The sequence below is a fragment of the Cajanus cajan genome, chromosome 4 (genome assembly GCF_000230855.2).
Source record: "Cajanus cajan strain Asha chromosome 4, NIPB_CcT2T_4, whole genome shotgun sequence".
Classification (NCBI taxonomy): Eukaryota; Viridiplantae; Streptophyta; class Magnoliopsida; order Fabales; family Fabaceae; genus Cajanus; species Cajanus cajan.
Genome location: NC_138520.1, coordinates 1,701,481 through 1,720,412, shown reverse-complemented (window position 1 = coordinate 1,720,412; position 18,932 = coordinate 1,701,481). Strand labels below are relative to the sequence as shown.

The following is an 18,932-nucleotide window of genomic DNA, read 5'->3' as shown; positions in this document are numbered from 1 at the left end:
CAAAAATACGGAGGATATAACTATCGAATCAATTTAAGCTGATTTTCTTTGATGTAGTAATTTGATTAATATATGCCTTTTGCGAATGCGTAAGGTCTAATAGATATATAAATTAAAAAATAATATAAATTGTGTAAATTAAAAAGAAAGGTTAGAACAGAATACATTGAAATTTATCTTAATTTCATCATATAACTTACATCTAATCTGATTAATAATATCTAATCCTTAATCAAAACTCGAGATTTTTTTCAACTAATTTTATCAAGAGTTTACATTGTTCAATCTTATACAACTAGTGATGTATCACGGTAAATAGCTCACAATAATAAAGATTTCTCACTTAAATCAATGTAAGATTCTTCATCTTTAATAAATCACAACAATAGGCATATGACATACCTCATCCAATTCAACCCAAGGGATTCATCGCCGTTAACAGATATAAAAAATACAACTATACCCCAAAAGAAAAACAGTATGATTGTTGAGGATTCGAACGATGTCGGAGTAACTTTTACTAAGTATTACATCATTCAATAATTTTATATTAAATATAAATTTTATGAATCTAACCATGAGATAAAAAATTCTTTAGTCTTAAATTATATATACAAAATTTTATATTAATCAAAGATGATTTAATACTTCATTTTTATAAAATAAAATTGACATAATATATATATTTTAAAAAATAATGAAATATAAATATTTTAATTATCTTCAAGTTGTTCAATTTTAACAAAATTTGATATAAATATATAAAATAATATGAAATTATAATTCAATAATTGTATTTACAAAATTCATATTTAATATAAAATTATTAAACAGTATAATACTTAATAAAAATTATACCGGTATTATTTAAACCCTTCTCTCTATATATATTTCTTTGCTTTCAAAATTGAGTTTTTTTTGCTGATTTTAAAGGAGCCAAATAATTAATTAGAAGGCAAAATCCATGTCGAATATAATTCATGGATTCTTGTTTTTGGTAAGAAAAATCGGCTTATTTGCAAGCAATATTATGGGTGTGTTCGATAAAAATACTGTAAAATTAGAGCTAAACTCGTTCAAAAATAGCTCTCAATTATGAAATGGTTCATGTCCTTTCCCTTAAAATAGGGACTCCCACCGTCATTTGCACAAGTTCCTGTGAAACAATAACTAGTTGGGCAGTGTCTAAAGACTTTAAACAGCTTAGAAGCACATCGGCTTTCAATAGCATCCTAAGCAACGTACTTTAAGAGACAAATTACACTCAACCTGAACCTGAAGCGAAAGCGAAAGAGATGAATTTTGCCTGAATATTGAGGTAGAAGGCTCAGGTCACAGCATAAAAAATTAACAATACAGGCTGAGATTTACAAGAAAATCCAATGAATACATGTGTAGTGACAATGATATTCGCTGCCAATATTAGCACGTCTTCACTTCAGGTATAATATGTATAATATAACAACGAGTGGACGTTTAAGATTTTCTGTAACTGCACAGTGTGCATACCGGCATCCATAATGCCATGAATACAAGTTTTTACGAAAAAAGAGAGGAAATTAACTAGCCTGAATGTTCTCAAAACCTAACCTAAGCAGACATTCAAATCATGAGAGCCAAGTATCAGTCTGCCCGAGAGCCACTGCTACCTGCAGAAGATTTCTTACTTCCATACTTCTGTCAAATATTAAAAGAAATACTGCGTTATATTTCACCAAGAAAGGACACAAAAACAAAAGCAAATCTTACTTGTGCTGGACTTAAGGTACAAAGAAATAACAGTTGTTGCACAAGCAAGATAAATGATAGAAGGGCAATTTAAGCATAAGAAACTCAACCTGCTTCCCCAAGTTGAAAGGAATATATTTGTATTTGATCATGTGTGCAATTTGGCGCCTCATTGTAAGGACAAAGAGAACAAACCAGTAACAGAGTAATATGGGCCAAAAGACAGGAACATCAAATACGGAAAAGAAGGTCATTACAAAGGCTATGCAGAGAGCCTTGGTGAAGGAATACCTGCATCCATTACAAAAATTCACGCGCATGAATAGCAGCAACCACTCTGAGTAAATAAATTACTCATGCAAATGAACTCACACCACCAAAATCACTACTCATCACACAAGTTAATTTCAATTTATGGGAGAAATTTAAGGCCCTGTTTGAATAAAACATTTCAATACGCAGTTATATGAGAAGTAACTTGGTTTTAACTAATGGAATAAGTTTAAGGTCTTGTTTGAATAAAGAAAAAAATATCAATAAACAGTTATTGAAGAAAATAAGATGGTAAAAAGAATTAAAATTCTTCTACAAGTTAAAATTAGCTTATGGATAAGTTAAAACTAACTTCTAATTAGAAGTCAAATGAGAGAGCTTTTGACTTATCCAATAGCTAATTTTAACTTACGAAAAAAGTTTAATTCATTTTACTTTCTTATTTTCTTTTCCTATAACTACAATTGTTTATTTAAAAGTTTATCTAAAAAGGACTTAAATCAGTATATCTTCTTATTTTCTCTTCCTATAAGTTTATAATTTAATAAATCAAATTAAAGGATCAGATTGATGCAATTATTATCCCAACTGTAGAAGATCTTAATCTGATAAATGGTCATGGGATCACACTTATGCAGACACAACAAAACATTGAAAGAAAACAACACTTTTCTTTTGTTCCCTATAAATGTATGCACTATCACATTAGTTCCTACTTCCTAAAACAATGAAAATTTCAAATAACTCCTTGAAATTTTCAATTGTTTCATCTAAGTTCCTAAATTTAAGTACTTACTGTTATTTTAATCCCAAAACATACATTATTATTATTATTAATATTATTATTATCACTCAAGTCATTTTTTTTTTAAATTTTAGACTAATATGATGATGGACAAAAATTGCAGTTTCAGGGACTTATTTGAAATTTTCTTAATTTTAGGGATTAATATGACCTATACACTTTCACAAACTAAAATGAAGTTTTACACTATAAATTTTTATATATTTTTAAATGTTGACATTACATAGAATATCTCAGTCCCAAATACAAATTTTAGGTCAATAACACACATAACTTACAACATATAACGAAATATAACAAACCAATTAAGACTGAATACTACCAATTGTACAACAGAAAAACTCCACGACCCATCAATATCTACCAAAGTTGGCTATTACATAATCGGTGGGCTACTTGCTGATCTATGTCACAGCCTGGGACACAATCATTTATAGTTTTATTAATCAAGCCTCATGAGGTTATAAAGACCAAAACTTTAAGGAATACGAAGTTTCTTTGGCATCTCTCCCATTCAATATTAAATCACTATATATGGCTTGGCACGAGTAAGGGAATCAAGTGATTATCTTATAAGGAAACTGGCAATGGTCCAGATATTCATGTCAAGGGGTGAAATTCTGCATTTGAAAAGTTTGTACGTTGCATACAATATATAATGGTACTGTGGAGAACATTTCAAATGACGCTATGAAGGGGTATTCTGTCATGGTTTCTGACTTTCTGTCATGAATGAAAGAGTTCTAAAAACTGTACTGAGAATTATGTAGAGACACGTCACAAAAACCACACTATGCTTCTTTTCTCTTTTCACTGGAAAGCCAAAATTAATCTTCACCCACTATCTCCCTAGCAAACTTCCATCAAAACCTCTACTGGAAAGAGTCTCTTTTATTCAAGGAATAAACTGTGTAGATCACTACTTGCTACATAAGTTAGTTATAATTCACAGGGGAAGTTTAAGGCCCTCTTTGAATAAAACATTTCAATAAGCAGTAATAGGAGAAGTAAGTTGATTTTGGATTTGTTTTGGTAAACTTCTCCATAGGACCATTTAGTAGAAAAAAATGAAATAATTTTTTCTACAAGCTTAAATTAGTTAATGCATGAACTAATTTGTAGAAGATCTCTCTTCTTAGCTTCTTCAAAATGTTAGTTTTACCATATGAAAAAACTCATGTAATTTTTCTATCCTATTTTATTCTCCTAGAAGTATTACTGGGGAAGTTTATCCAAATAGACCTTTTAACTTTCAAGAAAAGTTTAAGATCATGTGTGGATAAAACTTTTCAATAAACAGTTACCGAAGAAATTTAGAAGGTAAAATGCATTAAAATTCTTTTTACAAGCTAAAATTAGCTCATGTATAAGCTAATATATAAAGTATCTCTCATATTATCCAGTCCGCAAGCTAATTTTCACTTGTCCTATCCGCAAGCTAATTTTAACTAATGGAAGAAGCTAAATTCATTTTAATTCCTTTTTTTTTTCTCCTATAAGTGTTTAGTTATAAGTTTATCCAATTAAGACCTAAATCAGTATATCTTCTTATTTTCTCTTCCCATATTTGTTAACGAAGAAGTTTATCCGAACAGAACAAGGGACTTAACCTAACTCGGTTTATCTTCGTTCGACGCCATTATATAAAAGATCCTGAATTAGCGGAACTTAAACCGAGAAAATGAGAAATTACCAGAACTTGAACTCAGGGAGGCGGCGAATGAAGGGTTTGAACTCATCAGAGCCTTTGGTTGGAAGCATAGGGGCGTTAGAGGGATCGAGCTCAGGATCAACCAAAGGGGAGAGAAAACCGATCAAGAGATTGAGAAGGTAGATTCCGAGGCCGTAAGAAACAATGTAAAATCCCTGCACATAAAAAGTTCGCAAAACGTAGATGATTGCAATGACTAAAGTCCCAATCCATCGGTACACAGAATGGGGAGTAGATTTATCGAGATAGTATTGAAACAACTTGGAGAAGTCGTTTAAATATTTAGCCACTGGTGGAGACGAAGAAGCAGCGCCACCTCCACTTCCCTCCATTCTAATTGAATAAGCCAAGGTTAGGGTTCTGAAGTTTTAAGCTTAAAAACAATAGAGAAAGGATGATAGAATAAGAGGAAATGAGATCTGGGTGAGTGATTTTGAATAAGGTGGAGACAAGAAAGACAATTGAAGAATGGGAGCTGACCTGCTGCCTGAGTGGATCTGCGAGGCAGGGGATTAGGTTGATGCCACTTTCTTTCTTTCCTATTTTTTCCGTCAACCCTCTGTCTCTGTCTCATCTCTCATGTTTTTCGACTAGTGAAGGAAGTAAAAGGAAAATAAAAAATAAACTTTAGTACAGATCCAAAAAAATATTTGCTGTGTTAAATATAAATAAAATTATAATTATTTAAATTTAAAAATACAAATAAAATATCTGTATGTAAATGAAACATCAATAACGGAAATATTTTATTATACATTTTCGTAAAACTAGCTTTTTTCTATATATACTTTATATATATATATATATTAGTGAGAAAAAAAGCTTTATGTAACTAGTTTAAAAGATAATAGAATAACAAATTTTTCTTATAATAATTTATGTAATTACTCGAGTTTGTGTAATTATAAAGAGTAAAAGGAAGAAGAAGAAAAATAGTTATCTATTTTTATTAGAAGGCAAAATCTTTGGCGAATATAATTCATGGATTCTTTTATTTGGTAAGAAAAAACGGCTTATTTGCAAGCAGTATTATAGGTGTGTTCGATAAAACTACTGTAGAAGAGCTAAACTCGCTCAAAAATAGCTCTCATTTATGAAATGGTTCAAGTCCTTTCCCTTAAAATAGCGACACCCACCGTCATTCGCACAAGTTCCAGCGAACCAATAACTAGTTGGACAGTGTCTAAAATCTAAAGACTTTAAACAGCTGAGAAACACATCGGCTTTCAATAGCATCCTAAGCAACGTACTTTAAGAGACAAATTACACTGAAACTGAACCTATCCAATCTCCCTACTTTCGGTGATGGTGTTCAAGACCCTACCTAATCTTAACAATACAGTCGAGGCAGACAGAAAACGAAAGAGATGGATGAATTTTGCCTGAATATTGTGGTAGAAGGTTCCGGTCACAGCATAAAAAATTCACAACTCAAGCTGAGATTTACAAGAAAATCCAATGAATACATGTGTAGCGACAATGGAATTCACTGCCAATATTAGCACGTCTTCACTTCGGGTATAATAAGTATAATATAACAACGAGTGGACGTTTAAGATTTTCTGTAACTGCACAGTGTGCATACCGGCATCCATAATGCCATGAATACAAGTTTTTACGAAAAAAGGAGGGGGAAATTAACTAGCCTGAATGTTCTCAAAACCTAACCTAGCAGATCTTCGAATCATAAGAGCCATGTATCAGTCTGCACGAGAGCCACTGCTACCTGCAGAAGATTTCTTACTGCCATACTTCTGCCAAATATTAAAAGAAATACTGCGTTATATTTCACCCAGAAAGGACACAAAAACAAAAGCAAATCTTACTTGTGCTGGACTTAAGGTACAAAGAAATAACAGTTGTTGCACAAGCAAGATAAATGATAGAAGTGCAATTTAAGCATAAGAAACTCAACCTGCTTCCCCAAGTTGAAAGGAATATATTTGTATTTGATCATGTGTGCAATTTGGCGCCTCATTGTAAGGACAAAGAGAACAAACCAGTAACAGAGTAATATGGGCCAAAAGACAGGAACATCAAATACGGAAAAGAAGGTCATTACAAAGGCTATGCATAGAGCCTTGGTGAAGGAATACCTGCATCCATTACAAAAATTCACGCGCATGAATAGCAGCAACCACTCTGAGTAAATAAATTACTCATGCAAATGAACTCACACCACCAAAATCACTACTCATCACACAAGTTAATTTCAATTTATGGGAGAAATTTAAGGCCCTGTTTAAATAAAATATTTCAATTCGCAGTTATATGAGAAGTAACTTGGTTTTAACTAATGGAATAAGTTTAAGGTTTTGTTTGTATAAAGAAAAAAATTCACTAAACAGTTATTGTAGAAAATAAGATGGTAAAAAGAATTAAAATTCTTCTACAAGTTAAAATTAGCTTATGGATAAGTTAAAACTAACTTCTGATTATTAGTCAAATGAGAGAGCTTTTGGCTTATCCATAAGCTAATTCTAACTTATGAAAAAAGTTTAATTCATTTTACTTTCTTATTTTCTTTTCCTATAACTACAATTGTTTATTTAAAAGTTTATCTAATAGGACTTAAATCAGTTTATCTTCTTATTTTCTCTTCCTATAAGTTTATAATTTAATAAATCAAATTAAAGGATCAGAATGATGCAATTATTATCCCAACTGTAGAAGATCTTAATCTGATAAATGGTCATGGGATCACACACTAGCTTGCCCATTAACAAGCATATGCAGACACAACAAAACATTGAAAGAAAACAACACTTTTCTTTTGTTCCCTATAAATGTATGCACTATCACATTAGTTCCTACTTCCTAAAACAAGGAAAATTTCAAATAAGTCCTTGAAATTTTCAATTGTTTCATCTAAGTTCCTTAGTTTAAGTACATACTGTCATTTTAATCCCAAAACATATATTATTATTATTATCACTCAAATCATTTTTTTTTTATAATTTTAGACTAATATGATGGACAAAAATTGCACTTTCAGGGACTTATTTGAAATTTTATTAATTTTAGGGATTAATACGACTTATACATTTTCACAAACTAAAATGAAGGTTTGCACTAGAACTTTTTATATATTTTTAAATGTTGACATTACATAGAATATCTCAGTCCCAAATATAAATTTTAGGTCAATAACACACTCACATAACTTATAACATATAACGAAATATAACAAACCAATTAAGACTGAATACTACCAATTGTACAACAGAAAAACACCACAACCCATCAATATCTACCAAAGCTAGGCTATTGCATAATCGGTGGGCTACTTGCTGATCTATGTTACAGCCTGGGACACAATCATTTATAGTTTTATTTATCAAGCCTCGTGAGGTTATAAAGACCAAAACTTTAAGGAATATGAAGTTTCTTTGGCATCTCTCCCATTCAATATTAAATCACTATATATGGCTTGGCAATGGTCCAGATATTCATGTCAAGGGGTGAAATTCTGCCTTTGAAAAGTTTGTACGTTGCATACAATATATAATGGTACTGTGGAGAACATTTCAAATGATACCATGAAGGGGTATTCTGTCATGGTTTCTGACTTTCTGTCATGAATGAAAGAGTTCTAAAAACTGTACTGACAATTATGTAGAGACACGTCACAAAAACCACACTATGCCTCTTTTCTCTTTTCACTGGAAAGCCACAACTAATCTTCATCCATTATCTCCCTTGCAAATTTCCATCAAAACCTCTACTGAAAAAGTCTCTTTTATTTGAGGAATAAACTGTGTAGATCACTACTTGCTACGTAAGTAAGTTATAATTCACAGGAGAAGTTTAAGGCCCTCTTTGAATAAAACATTTCAATAAGAAGTAATAGGAAAATGTAAGTTGATTCTGGATTTGTTTTGGTAAACTTCTCCGGAAGAACTTTTAGTAGAGAAAAATGAAATATTTTTTTCTACAAGCTAAAATTAGCTAATGCATGAACTAAATTTGATTAAGTTCTCTCTCTTCAAAGTGTTATGCATAAGTTAGTTTTACCATATAAAAAAGTTTATTTCATTTTTCCTTCCTATTTTATTCTCCTAGAAGAAGTATTACTGGGGAAGTTTATCCAAATAGACCTTTAAACTTTTGAGAAAAGTTTAAGATCATGTGTGGATAAAACTTTTCGATAAACAGTTACCGAAGAAATTTAGAAGGTAAAAAGCATTAAAATTCTTTTTACAAGCTAAAATTAGCTTATGTATAAGCTAATATATAAAAGATCTCTCATATTATCCAGTCCGCAAGCTAATTTTAACTAATGGAAGAAGCTAAATTCATTTTAATTCCTTATTTTTTTTTCTCCTATAAGTGTTTAGTTAAAAGTTTATCCAATTAAGACCTAAATCAGTATATCTTCTTATTTTCTCTTCCCATATGTGTTAACAAAGAAGTTTATCCGAACAGAACAAGGGACTTAACCTAACTCCGTTTATCATCGTACGACGCCATTATAGAAAAGATCCTGAATTAGCGGAACTTAAACCGAGAGAATGAGAAATTACCAGAACTTGAACTCAGGAAGGCGGCGAATGAAGGGTTTGAACTCATCGGAGCCTTTGGTCGGAAGCATAGGGGCGTTGGAGGGATCGAGCTCAGGATCAACCAAAGGGGAGAGAAAACCGATCAAGAGATTGAGAAGGTAGATTCCGAGGCCGTAAGAAACAATGTAAAATCCCTGCACATAAAAAGTTCGCAAAACGTAGATGATTGCAATGACCAAAGTCCCAATCCATCGGTACACAGAATGGGGAGTAGATTTATCGAGATAGTATTGAAACAGCTTGGAGAAGTCGTTTAAATATTTCGCCACAGGTGGAGACGAAGAAGCAGCACCACCTCCACTTCCCTCCATTCTAATTGAATAAGCCAAGATTAGGGTTCTGAAGTTTTAAGCTTAAAAACAATAGAGAAAGGATGATAGAATAAGAGGAAATGAGATCTGAGTGAGTGATTTTGAATAAGGTGGAGACAAGAAAGAAAATTGAAGAATGATAGCTGACCTGCTGCCTGAGTGGATCTGCGAGGCAGGGGATTAGGTTGATGCCACTTTTGTTGTTTCCTATTTTTTCCGTCAACCCTCTGTCTCTGTCTCATCTCTCATGTTTTTGGACTAGTGAAGGAAGTAAAAATAAAAGAAAAAATAAACTTTAATACAGATCCAAAATAATATTTTCTGTGTTAAATATAAACAAAATTATAATTATTTAAATTTAAAAAATACAAATAAAAGATCTGTATGTAAATGAAACATTAATAATGGAAATATTTTATTATACATTTTCGTAAAACTAGCTTTTTTTTTTTTTTGCTTCTTATATATACCGGTGAGAAAAAAAAGCTTTATGTAACTAGGTTAAAAGATAATAGAATAAAAAAATTTTCTTATAATAATTTATGTAATTATTCGAGTTTTTGTAATTATAAAGAGTAAAAGGAAGAAGAAAAAATTAAAGAGTTATCAAATTTTATTTGTATAGATATAGATAATTCTATTGGATAAAATTATAACTTTGCAAGTAAAATCCATCTATTACATTGTTGCATAAAGACCAAGTACAACTAACACGTTTTCCTAAAATACTAAAAAAAACATGAAATTAAGTTATCATCCTATTGATACTTTATATTCATGGTATTTAATCTCCAAAATGAATTATTTTTTTAAAAAAATTAACAGTAAATAATTTGGGAAAAAATGCGAAAAAAACAGCTATTTTAACATGCAAGGAAAACTTGTATACAAGTTTTTTCTCTTCAAATTATTAATGTCAAATGTGTGTAAAATCTGACTAATTTAAACAAGTTTAACTTTAAATTTGGACTAGTATGTTTAATTAAAATAAGTGAATTCGATGTTTTTTTTTTAACAATTAGAGCTAAAATAATTAAAAACAATTCCCATTTTAGTAAATTACACTGATATTTATGAAATTTCTTGAAATTGTACTGATAATTCTTAATTTTTTAACGTTTACAATATCTTTCTTTACAAGGACACACTATAATTTTATTAAAAATTAATTAAGAGTTAATATAGCATAAGAAGTGTTAGTGACTTGTTTTTCAAACAAATAAGAAAAATAAGAAAAAATATTGTAAGAATAAAAATAGGAAGTGTTGTGTAATTTCAACAAACCTCGAGGTTTCATAATAATTTGCGTACTCTTTATGAAATTATTAATGTTAAATGTTTGCAAAACTTGACTAATTATAAAAACAAGTTCAACTTTAACTTGGACTAGTATGTTTATACTTTTTGGTTTATACTTTTATGCTTTTTGTGTCTTTTTCCTTATATGTGACAAAAAAAAACAATAAGTTCAACTTTAAATTGGACTAGTATGTATAATTAAAATAAGTTGAGCTAAAATAATAAAAATAATTCTCATGTATGAAAATAAATTACACTAACATGTTTCATGAAATTATGCTATCAATCCCTGTTTTTCTTAACGTTTACAATATCCATCCTCACAAAGACACAATAAAAATAAATAAATAAAAAAGTTAATATAACATCTAAGAAGTATTAGTGTCATATTTTTCAAATAATTAAAAAAAAATATTGTTCCAGAGTAATTTACTTACTCTTTAAGAAATGGTTCCTTTCCCTTAAAATAGGAACCATTTCTAATTGGTATATGCAAAACGTCCAATACTCACAAATCTAATCGACAGTGTATAGAAACAGCCTAGAAGCACATCAGCTTTCTACTTTCAATAGCATCCTAAGCAATGGGCCCAACGATTGACATACTTTAAGAGACAGATAACACTGAACCAGAACCTATCCAATCTCCCTACTTTCGGTGATGGTGTTCAAGACCCTACCTAATCTTAACAATACAGTCGAGGAAGAGAGAAAGCGAAAGCGATGGATGCACTTTGCCTGAATATTGAGCCAGAAGGCACCAGGTATGGAGAAATTACAGCATCAAAAATTCAAAATACAAGCTGAGATTTACAAGAAAATCCAATCAATATACGTGTAACGACAATGAAATTCACTGCCAATATTAGCACGTCTTCAGGTATGATATAATAATGAGTGGACATTTAAGATTTTCTGTAACTGCATAGTGCATACCGGCATCCACAAATCCTGAATACAAATTCTTTCATAAAAAATGGGGGAAATTAACTAGCCTGAAGCCCTGAACGTTCACAAAAGCTAACTTAATAGATCTTCAAATCATGAGAACAAAGTTTCAGTCTGCTCGAGAGCCACTGCTACCTGCAGAAGATTTCTTACTGCCATACTTCTGCCAAATATTAAAAGAAATACTGCGTTATATTTCACCCAGAAAGGAAACAAAAACAAAAGCAAATCTTACTGGTGTTGGACTGAAGGTACAAAGAAATAACAGTTGCACAAGCAAGATAAATGATGGAAGGGGGATTTAAGCATAAGAAACTCAACCTGCTTCCCCAAGTTGAAGGGGATATATTTGTATTTAATCATGTGAGCAATTTGGCGCCTCATTGTAAGGACAAAGAGAACAAACCAGTAACAGAGTAATATGGGCCAAAAGACAGGAACATCAAATAGGGAAAAGAAGGTCATCACAAACGCTATGCAGAGAGCCTTGGTGAAAGAATACCTGCACCCATCACAAAAATTCATGGCCATGAATAGCAGCAACCACTCTGAATAAATAAGATATATTGAAGCTCCAAAAATTCAGGTTAATCAAGTTTGGTTACAAAAAGGGAAAAAAAAGTGCATATATTGAAGCTCCAAAAAAGGATGAAGTATGCCGTTAATATCAAATCTAATGAAGAGGATCGAATGAAATTATGAATTCTAATTTTTATGTTGTTTTCTATTCAAGCAATGTAATAGACTAAAATATATTTCCATTTATAACTAATCCTATCTTGCATTACTTAATGTGGATATGTATCAAATATTTAACATCTTAACTTTTTTAATTTAAATATTACTTAAACAGAACAGTGCATTGTGTTAGGGTTATTTTATGATATTTGTCTGAAAGGATATTTATATCAAAGAGAAGAGAGTTATAACTTTGATATTTTTATAAAGTTATTTCACACAGAATCGTATAATGGTGAGATAAGCCCTCATAATTTTACTTTTGATTATTATCCAATATGTCTTCCAACCATTGAAGTATGAGTGTGCTTTTTATAAACGGTTATTTCTCTTCTTGTTTTATCGAAGTAGAACCTTGTTTGTATCCCAACACATTGCACAGTAATGGTACTAGTTACACCTACAAATGAACTCACACCACTTTAATCACTACTTAGAGCCTACTTAGATAAATTTCTCAAGAAGCACTTCTAAGAGAGTAAAATAGGAAGGAAAAATGAAATAAGTTTCTCCAAAATCTTCTTTTTAACTCATGCATAAACTAGCTTTAACTCATGCATAAACTAATTTTAACTTACGGAGAAACTTATTTTAATTTTCTTTTTTATTTTTGTCCCCTAAAACTAAGAAGTTTATCTAAATAAGCTCTTATTAGTTACTATAGAAGTTAATTTTATGGGCAAAGTATAACGCCTTGTTTAGATAATATTTTTCGATACACACTGGAAGACATAGAAGGTAAAATGAATTAAAATTAGACTAAAAATATACTTTTAGTCTTTTATTTTATTTTTTAGATTCAGTTTGATCTTCTTTTTTTAAAAAAAAAAAAAAATCAATTTAGTCATGCTTGTTTTAGTGCTCTTTACTTTATAGGTCGAGGCCATAGGAATTTCTTTCAGCAAAAAAGGAATAAATTGGGATATAAACAAAATTGCTAATTCCGTTTATAAACCTTTTGTATAAAAATTCAAAAAAAACGTTGTGGATTGGTATAAATTTTTGACAAAGGCAACTTTTTCGGTGATTCTAACTTTTTTCGGAATATTTATGGAGTCATATTTCTACAAACTGATTTCTTCCAATTTATGAAATTTGAATTTATTAAATTTATTTGGAGAAAGTGTTCCTAATAAAATTGTTTTATGTTTATAAAATGATTCAAAATGGACCTTTCAGTTAATTCTTAACAATTAATGTTAAAAATAAAATAAAAAAATGAGTTGACTGCGTTGATATAATTTTTCATATAACAAAGGACAAAATTGAACCTTATTAAAAACATAAAAAACCAGACCGAACCTATTTAAAAACATAAAGAACCAAATTGAAACTAAACCCAATTAGTTGATACAAAAACTCTCATTTAACTCAAAAATTGATTTTAACTTATCCTACTTGTAAGCTAATTTTAATCGAATATGTTTGGATAAACTTTTCTATAGATATTTTTAAAAATGAAACAAGTTTCTCTATAAAACTAAACAGGTTATATGAGAAAACATCTACAAATTAGCTTATACATAAACTAATTTTAATTTTTGGATAAACTTATTTCATATTCCGATATAAGTGCTTATATAAAAATTTATCCAAATGTACCCTAATACATTTTACTTTCTTATTCTTATCCTATAAGTGTTTGCTTAAGAGTTTATCTAAGCAGGACCTAATCAGTTTAACTTTTTATTTTCTCTTATAAAGAAGCTCAACCAAACGGGACCAAACCTAACTCAGTTAATCTACGTATAGAATTCCAGGTTTCCAGGAATAGAAAAGATCCTGAATTAGCCAAACATAAACAGAGAGAATGGGGAAATACCAGAACTTGAACTCAGGTAGGCGGCGAATGAAGGGTTTAAACTCATCAGAGCCTTTGGTTGGAAGCATAGGGGCGTTGGAGGGATCGAGCTCTGGATCAACCAAAGGGGAGAGAAAACCAATCAAGAGATTGAGGAGGTAGATTCCGAGGCCGTAAGAGACAATGTAAAATCCCTGCACATAAAAAATGCGCAAAACGTAGATGGATGCGATGACCAGAGTCCCAATCCATCTGTAGGCAGAATGGGGAGTAGATTTATCGAGATAGTATTGAAACAGCTTCGAGAAGTCGTGCAGGTATTGCGTCACCGGAGCAGACGGCGAAGCGGCGCCACCTCCACTTCCCTCCATTCAAATCACAACCTCGCTCTCACCTGGCACCGACAATAATCCAAGATTAGGGTTCTAACGTTTAAAGTTGATAGAAGAATAAGGGGAAATGAGATCTTTGGATTATGCTGGAAATTGAAGAATAGGAGCTTACCTGGTGTCTAAGCAGAACTACGAGGCGCGTTGATGGCACTTTTTTTTCTTTCTATTTGGTTTTTTTTCCGTCAACCCTCTGTCTCATCTCATGTTAAGTTAAAACTTAAGACTTGAGAGGGTGGAAGGTAAGGTAAGGTACTATCAGATCTATACTACGTTTTCGTCACCCTTACCACCTTATTTTATTTACTTGCCATCTCTACCCTTCTAAGTTCCAACTTTAACAACTAACTCCAACTTTCACTTTTAATTTTTAAACATACAAATAAATTAAAAAATAATAATAATTACATTCAAACTATTTATTATTATTATTATTATTATTATTATCTATTTATGGTAATATTATGAAGTATTTTTTGTACAATTAAATTGATATTAAGACGAGAATATGTTAAGAATCTCATTATCTCAAAATAAATTACTATAAATCTTTTAAAATAAATAAATTAGAAGAGGCGCCGGTAAAATTGAGAAAGGTTGGCTGAAATGGGCTTTACCGGCCCAATAGATCATGGGCTGACGTCGCCATGGTCGACAATTGACGAACCAGCAAATTGAATTTGATTGGCGGTTTGATATTTACGCTCCCAAATTGAAAAATAACGAGTGGAGGAGACTCCTCCTTAAGTAAATAATAATAATAATTTACAAAAATAAGAATTTTAATTAATAAGAGTCTGGTATGTGACAAAAATTTGGAACCCAAAATGATCATGCTGAAACAATGTTAAGTCATAATCACTCACGCTGCACTTCCCAAAAGTGGCATGAATTAGTAGGGCCTTGTGAGGCAAAGTCTTCAAATGATTAAGATTTACGAACCATGGTTCCGTTTTTCACTTGACATCCACTTTGCTCCAAGGCCAATTCAAAAAACCCACCTCCATGAATGCTAGAATTCACGCATGGGGGAGCAAACTGCAGGATTATATCTCTTAGTGTCAGAAAACCTGTAACTTGCTCACGATCATTGACCAGAAAGCTGAAACTGCTATTAGTCGCTGTTGCATGCTCCATTATTTGCTTGAGCGTTTCATTTTCCTTGTTCGCAACTGGCAAGTCCATTTTGGGCGTGAAGCTGTTTTTCAGGCGGAGACTTGCTGCTGTGAGTAAAGCCCCACGGTCTTGTTTAATTGCTGGTTTAGTTTCTCTTTTGTCAGTCTCTATGTGAATGAATTCTTCCACAGTTAAAATCCTGTTATGGCATTGAAACAAGCAATTTTGTCACATTGGTTACATTAAAATTGTTGATTCCATATTGTAGCCTACATTTGGCAGAGAGAGGACATGTTTTTGAACTTACGTTCTATTTCTAAGGATGTCATTATTCTTTACAAGATTATAAACGTCGCCGTTCCTCACATTACCAAGGAGCTTCTTAGTCATTCGATCTACAACAGCAACTGCACAAGTTTGGTTTTGCCAGAGCAACTTTAAAGCATCTGAAACACTTTGGTCCCCATATACACAACTAGGACTTTCTTGGCCTTCAAATCTGTGGAAGGATAAGAAAAGGGTCAAAGATCATTAGGAGCTTCTGATATTTCAGTGCTTCAATTGATTTATAGTTCTAGTGTTCTACTCTTAACTGCATTATCAGAAGCTCCTAACAGAGCAACATAGTCACATAGAAGATTACCAATTCATTTGAACAAGTGGTAAATGGATGTATGTAGTTCAAGGAATAATGTGAGAGTCGAATACCGGAAATCTGACAAGTTCTTGTCTGCAATGCTATCAAACCACTCTAGCTCACTTGATTGAAGAAGGTGTTGCACTACTGCGTTCTAGCAGAAAGGCACAGCATATTACAAGAAGATACTGTGCTTCAATCCATAATTCAAATTTCAAAACCGGTGCTTAACTCAGCAGATACCTGTGTAACAAAACCGATGATGAGTCCAGCTTCAGGTTGTTGTATGACCGGCAAAACGTGCAGTCGATGCTTAGAGAGAAGTAGCAGTGCATGCAAAACCGTGTCATCCATGTTTACCGGGAAAAATGGTTCCCACAGGAATGACTTAGCCAACTCGCTAACCTATTAATATTGGAGTAGTAGTAATTAAAAATTAACAATCTCTTCAATTGGACACTTTTGTCTTTTATGGCATGCATGCTTATAATGAGATTCATTCCTAATATCCTACATGAGTGCAAAAGTTGTTCAAAGAAATTTTTGTCATGGTTTGCAAGGAAGGACTAAGCAAAGAAAGTAACAAAAAGAAAACGCTAGAAACCTTGGTTTGTCCAATCTGAGGAACCTGATCCAGGATGGAGAAAAAGCCATCTTCCTCTATAACCTTGAGATGGCTTTCCATGGTATCATTCTTCATCTTGTCATATTCCTTGAAATAGTACATGTTTAATGAGAATGCCGTGGCATTTGAGTGGGGGGTGGGGTTCTCTAAAAGTACGAGTTATTTATATATGTATATATACCTCAAGGCACCAAAGAACCATGCTTGTAAAATCAATGAGACCTATATACCGATCTGAAAACCTTACGCTAGCCGTGTCCGAGTCTGACACATCAAATATAGCTGCAGAAAAGATGTCCTTTTCGTACAACACATGAATTGCATCCCTTATACTGTCTCCAGCTTTTAATTCCAAAACTTAGCATATGCATCGAATCATATAAGAGCCATGAGTAATGTTGAATGTGACAATGTGGTGTGAGTACTGATTCTTAAACAAAACAAAGTTGGCAGGAACTAAAAAAGTACCAGGTGAATTTTTTATCCCCGCTATTGAACTAATGGGTATGTGATCAAGAAATTGTTGGAGGGCAGAACCAGAATCAATCTGCACGTGTTGGCCATCATTGTTGAGGCTCGAAGTCAGGTTTTTTTCCTTGTCTTCTGACGCTAACACGTCCACTATTTTTTGAGATTGCATTGTCTTCGTTTATTGTTCTTGAAGCACTAAACTCCGTGCATTAAATTTAGCGAAACTTACAACTTTTCCATCTCCCTCGTTCACCACATGTGCCCCTAACCGCTACAAAAGGTCACATGTTACACGTGTCAATCTCTTGGTAGTCAATTACCCTGATCTTGCCACGACCTTAGTGGGTTACGTCAAGATTGGTTATAATTTAAATTTTAAAATCAAAGCCCCGTACCATGTAATACAATTTCCAACATTTTATTATAACATTATAAAAGAAAATATCAAAATATCATATACCAAAATGTTTCATTTGAAAAATAGGTCTCCCACCGACCAATTTTTCATCTTAATTTTTTTTTTTTACTTTGAAAAATTGGTTAACCAATAACCGAATTTTCATTAATATATTTTTTTACAAATTTAATTATTTGTAATATTATTATTTTTTATGCAATATATTTTTTTATTTATATTGTTAGCTTAAAATTTTAGTTAAGATTAGTTAATCTATAAATAAATTCACATTTTTTTTATTTTATAACTTAAAAGTTTTATAAGGATAGATTACCATATTCAAGTATTTGTGAATGTATGACTTTATTAAGAAGTAGATTTTTTATTACTAGGTGATTTCACGAAATATAGCAATCATCATGGATTATTATATATAAGTACATGAAAATGGATACAAGGGAACATGTTCAACCGAAAAGATGTTCTATATGTAGAAATCAAGTCTTAAAAAAAATGTAACTATCGTGTAGGATTTTCTAGCCAAAAACAATAATTTTTTTTTATAATGTTTCGTTACCTCTCATTTTATTCTTCATGTTATTTTGATTTAATGTCAATTTAACAATTTTATATATTATTTGAAATATTAATTTTATTGATTATAATATATTAAAAATATTTAACATGTTTTTATTTTTCTAATAAGTCATCAAACACATATATTACAAAATGTATTAATTATCATTAAAAAAAATACCACACTTATTATAGAAAAAAATATATGTTGTTAAAATAGAAATTAAAATTTTATTTATAAATTGACTAAATTTTAGGCTAATAGATTAAATAAAAAATATTTATATAAAAATAATAATATTACAGAAAAATGAAATTGTAAAAAAAACTGCGGTTGAGATATCGATTACTGATGATTAACTAATTTCTCAATGTATAAATAAAAAATATAAAAACTTAGGTGAGAATTGGTTGATGGAATACCAATTCCTCAAAATGAATCATAATTATAATCAACTCTTATATATTAAATATTATTATTTTATAGAGCATTTTTAGGAAAAAAAATTGTTTATGAGAAAGTTTGTAGGGATTTTTTAAACTTC

At 31.3% G+C, this 18,932-nt stretch overlaps 4 protein-coding genes across 6 annotated transcripts; all 4 read right to left on the bottom strand.

Annotated features, from left to right (window-relative positions):
* Nucleotides 1-1,340: 1,340 nt before the first annotated feature.
* LOC109807554 (protein RER1B) lies at nucleotides 1,341-5,158 on the bottom strand. Its single transcript, XM_020370101.3, has 4 exons — nucleotides 4,998-5,158; nucleotides 4,500-4,850; nucleotides 1,839-2,019; nucleotides 1,341-1,677 (listed from the first exon to the last, which is right to left on the bottom strand). The coding sequence occupies exons 2-4, from the start codon at nucleotides 4,847-4,849 to the stop codon at nucleotides 1,624-1,626; spliced, it is 585 nt and encodes a 194-aa protein (XP_020225690.1). The 5' UTR covers nucleotide 4,850; nucleotides 4,998-5,158; the 3' UTR covers nucleotides 1,341-1,623.
* Nucleotides 5,159-5,906: 748 nt separating this feature from the next.
* Nucleotides 5,907-9,675, bottom strand: LOC109807532 (protein RER1B). 3 transcript variants are annotated; one of them, XM_020370076.3, is made up of 4 exons: nucleotides 9,539-9,675; nucleotides 9,041-9,391; nucleotides 6,433-6,613; nucleotides 5,907-6,271 (listed from the first exon to the last, which is right to left on the bottom strand). In XM_020370076.3, exons 2-4 carry the CDS (start codon nucleotides 9,388-9,390, stop codon nucleotides 6,218-6,220), a joined length of 585 nt encoding a protein of 194 aa, XP_020225665.2. In that variant the 5' UTR covers nucleotide 9,391; nucleotides 9,539-9,675; the 3' UTR covers nucleotides 5,907-6,217. The 3 variants fall into 3 exon arrangements, with proteins under 3 accessions (XP_020225665.2, XP_020225674.2, XP_020225680.2); XM_020370085.3 differs by having other exon boundaries at nucleotides 9,041-9,431; nucleotides 9,539-9,642; XM_020370091.3 differs by having other exon boundaries at nucleotides 9,041-9,418; nucleotides 9,539-9,638.
* Nucleotides 9,676-11,400: 1,725 nt separating this feature from the next.
* Nucleotides 11,401-14,840, bottom strand: LOC109795487 (protein RER1B). The gene is made up of 4 exons (XM_020355011.3): nucleotides 14,681-14,840; nucleotides 14,198-14,570; nucleotides 11,959-12,139; nucleotides 11,401-11,800 (listed from the first exon to the last, which is right to left on the bottom strand). Exons 2-4 carry the CDS (start codon nucleotides 14,545-14,547, stop codon nucleotides 11,747-11,749), a joined length of 585 nt encoding a protein of 194 aa, XP_020210600.1. The 5' UTR covers nucleotides 14,548-14,570; nucleotides 14,681-14,840; the 3' UTR covers nucleotides 11,401-11,746.
* Nucleotides 14,841-15,329: 489 nt separating this feature from the next.
* Nucleotides 15,330-17,651, bottom strand: LOC109795470 (SNF1-related protein kinase regulatory subunit gamma-1). The gene is made up of 7 exons (XM_020354989.3): nucleotides 17,412-17,651; nucleotides 17,125-17,300; nucleotides 16,923-17,030; nucleotides 16,562-16,723; nucleotides 16,390-16,472; nucleotides 15,989-16,180; nucleotides 15,330-15,880 (listed from the first exon to the last, which is right to left on the bottom strand). Exons 1-7 carry the CDS (start codon nucleotides 17,581-17,583, stop codon nucleotides 15,493-15,495), a joined length of 1,281 nt encoding a protein of 426 aa, XP_020210578.1. The 5' UTR covers nucleotides 17,584-17,651; the 3' UTR covers nucleotides 15,330-15,492.
* Between the last annotated feature and the right edge of the window lie 1,281 nt (nucleotides 17,652-18,932).

Bases quoted from the DNA above. Each gene is read 5' to 3' on its own strand.
- LOC109807532 (XM_020370076.3), bottom strand. From the start codon at position 9,390: ATGGAGGGAAGTGGAGGTGGTGCTGCTTCTTCGTCTCCACCTGTGGCG. The intron at 6,614-9,040 runs GTAATTTCTCAT...TAATGGATGCAG, and splicing joins CTTCCTGAGTTCAAGTTCTG to GTATTCCTTCACCAAGGCTC. The intron at 6,272-6,432 runs GTTGAGTTTCTT...AATATTTGGCAG, and splicing joins CTTTCAACTTGGGGAAGCAG to AAGTATGGCAGTAAGAAATC.
- LOC109795487 (XM_020355011.3), bottom strand. From the start codon at position 14,547: ATGGAGGGAAGTGGAGGTGGCGCCGCTTCGCCGTCTGCTCCGGTGACG. The intron at 12,140-14,197 runs GTATTTCCCCAT...TGATGGGTGCAG, and splicing joins CTACCTGAGTTCAAGTTCTG to GTATTCTTTCACCAAGGCTC. The intron at 11,801-11,958 runs GTTGAGTTTCTT...AATATTTGGCAG, and splicing joins CCTTCAACTTGGGGAAGCAG to AAGTATGGCAGTAAGAAATC.
- LOC109795470 (XM_020354989.3), bottom strand. From the start codon at position 17,583: ATGCAATCTCAAAAAATAGTGGACGTGTTAGCGTCAGAAGACAAGGAA. The intron at 17,301-17,411 runs GTACTTTTTTAG...GCATATGCTAAG, and splicing joins GGGGATAAAAAATTCACCTG to TTTTGGAATTAAAAGCTGGA. The intron at 15,881-15,988 runs GTAAGTTCAAAA...ATGCCATAACAG, and splicing joins GACATCCTTAGAAATAGAAC to GATTTTAACTGTGGAAGAAT.
- LOC109807554 (XM_020370101.3), bottom strand. From the start codon at position 4,849: ATGGAGGGAAGTGGAGGTGGCGCTGCTTCTTCGTCTCCACCAGTGGCT. The intron at 2,020-4,499 runs GTAATTTCTCAT...TAATGGATGCAG, and splicing joins CTCCCTGAGTTCAAGTTCTG to GTATTCCTTCACCAAGGCTC. The intron at 1,678-1,838 runs GTTGAGTTTCTT...AATATTTGACAG, and splicing joins CTTTCAACTTGGGGAAGCAG to AAGTATGGAAGTAAGAAATC.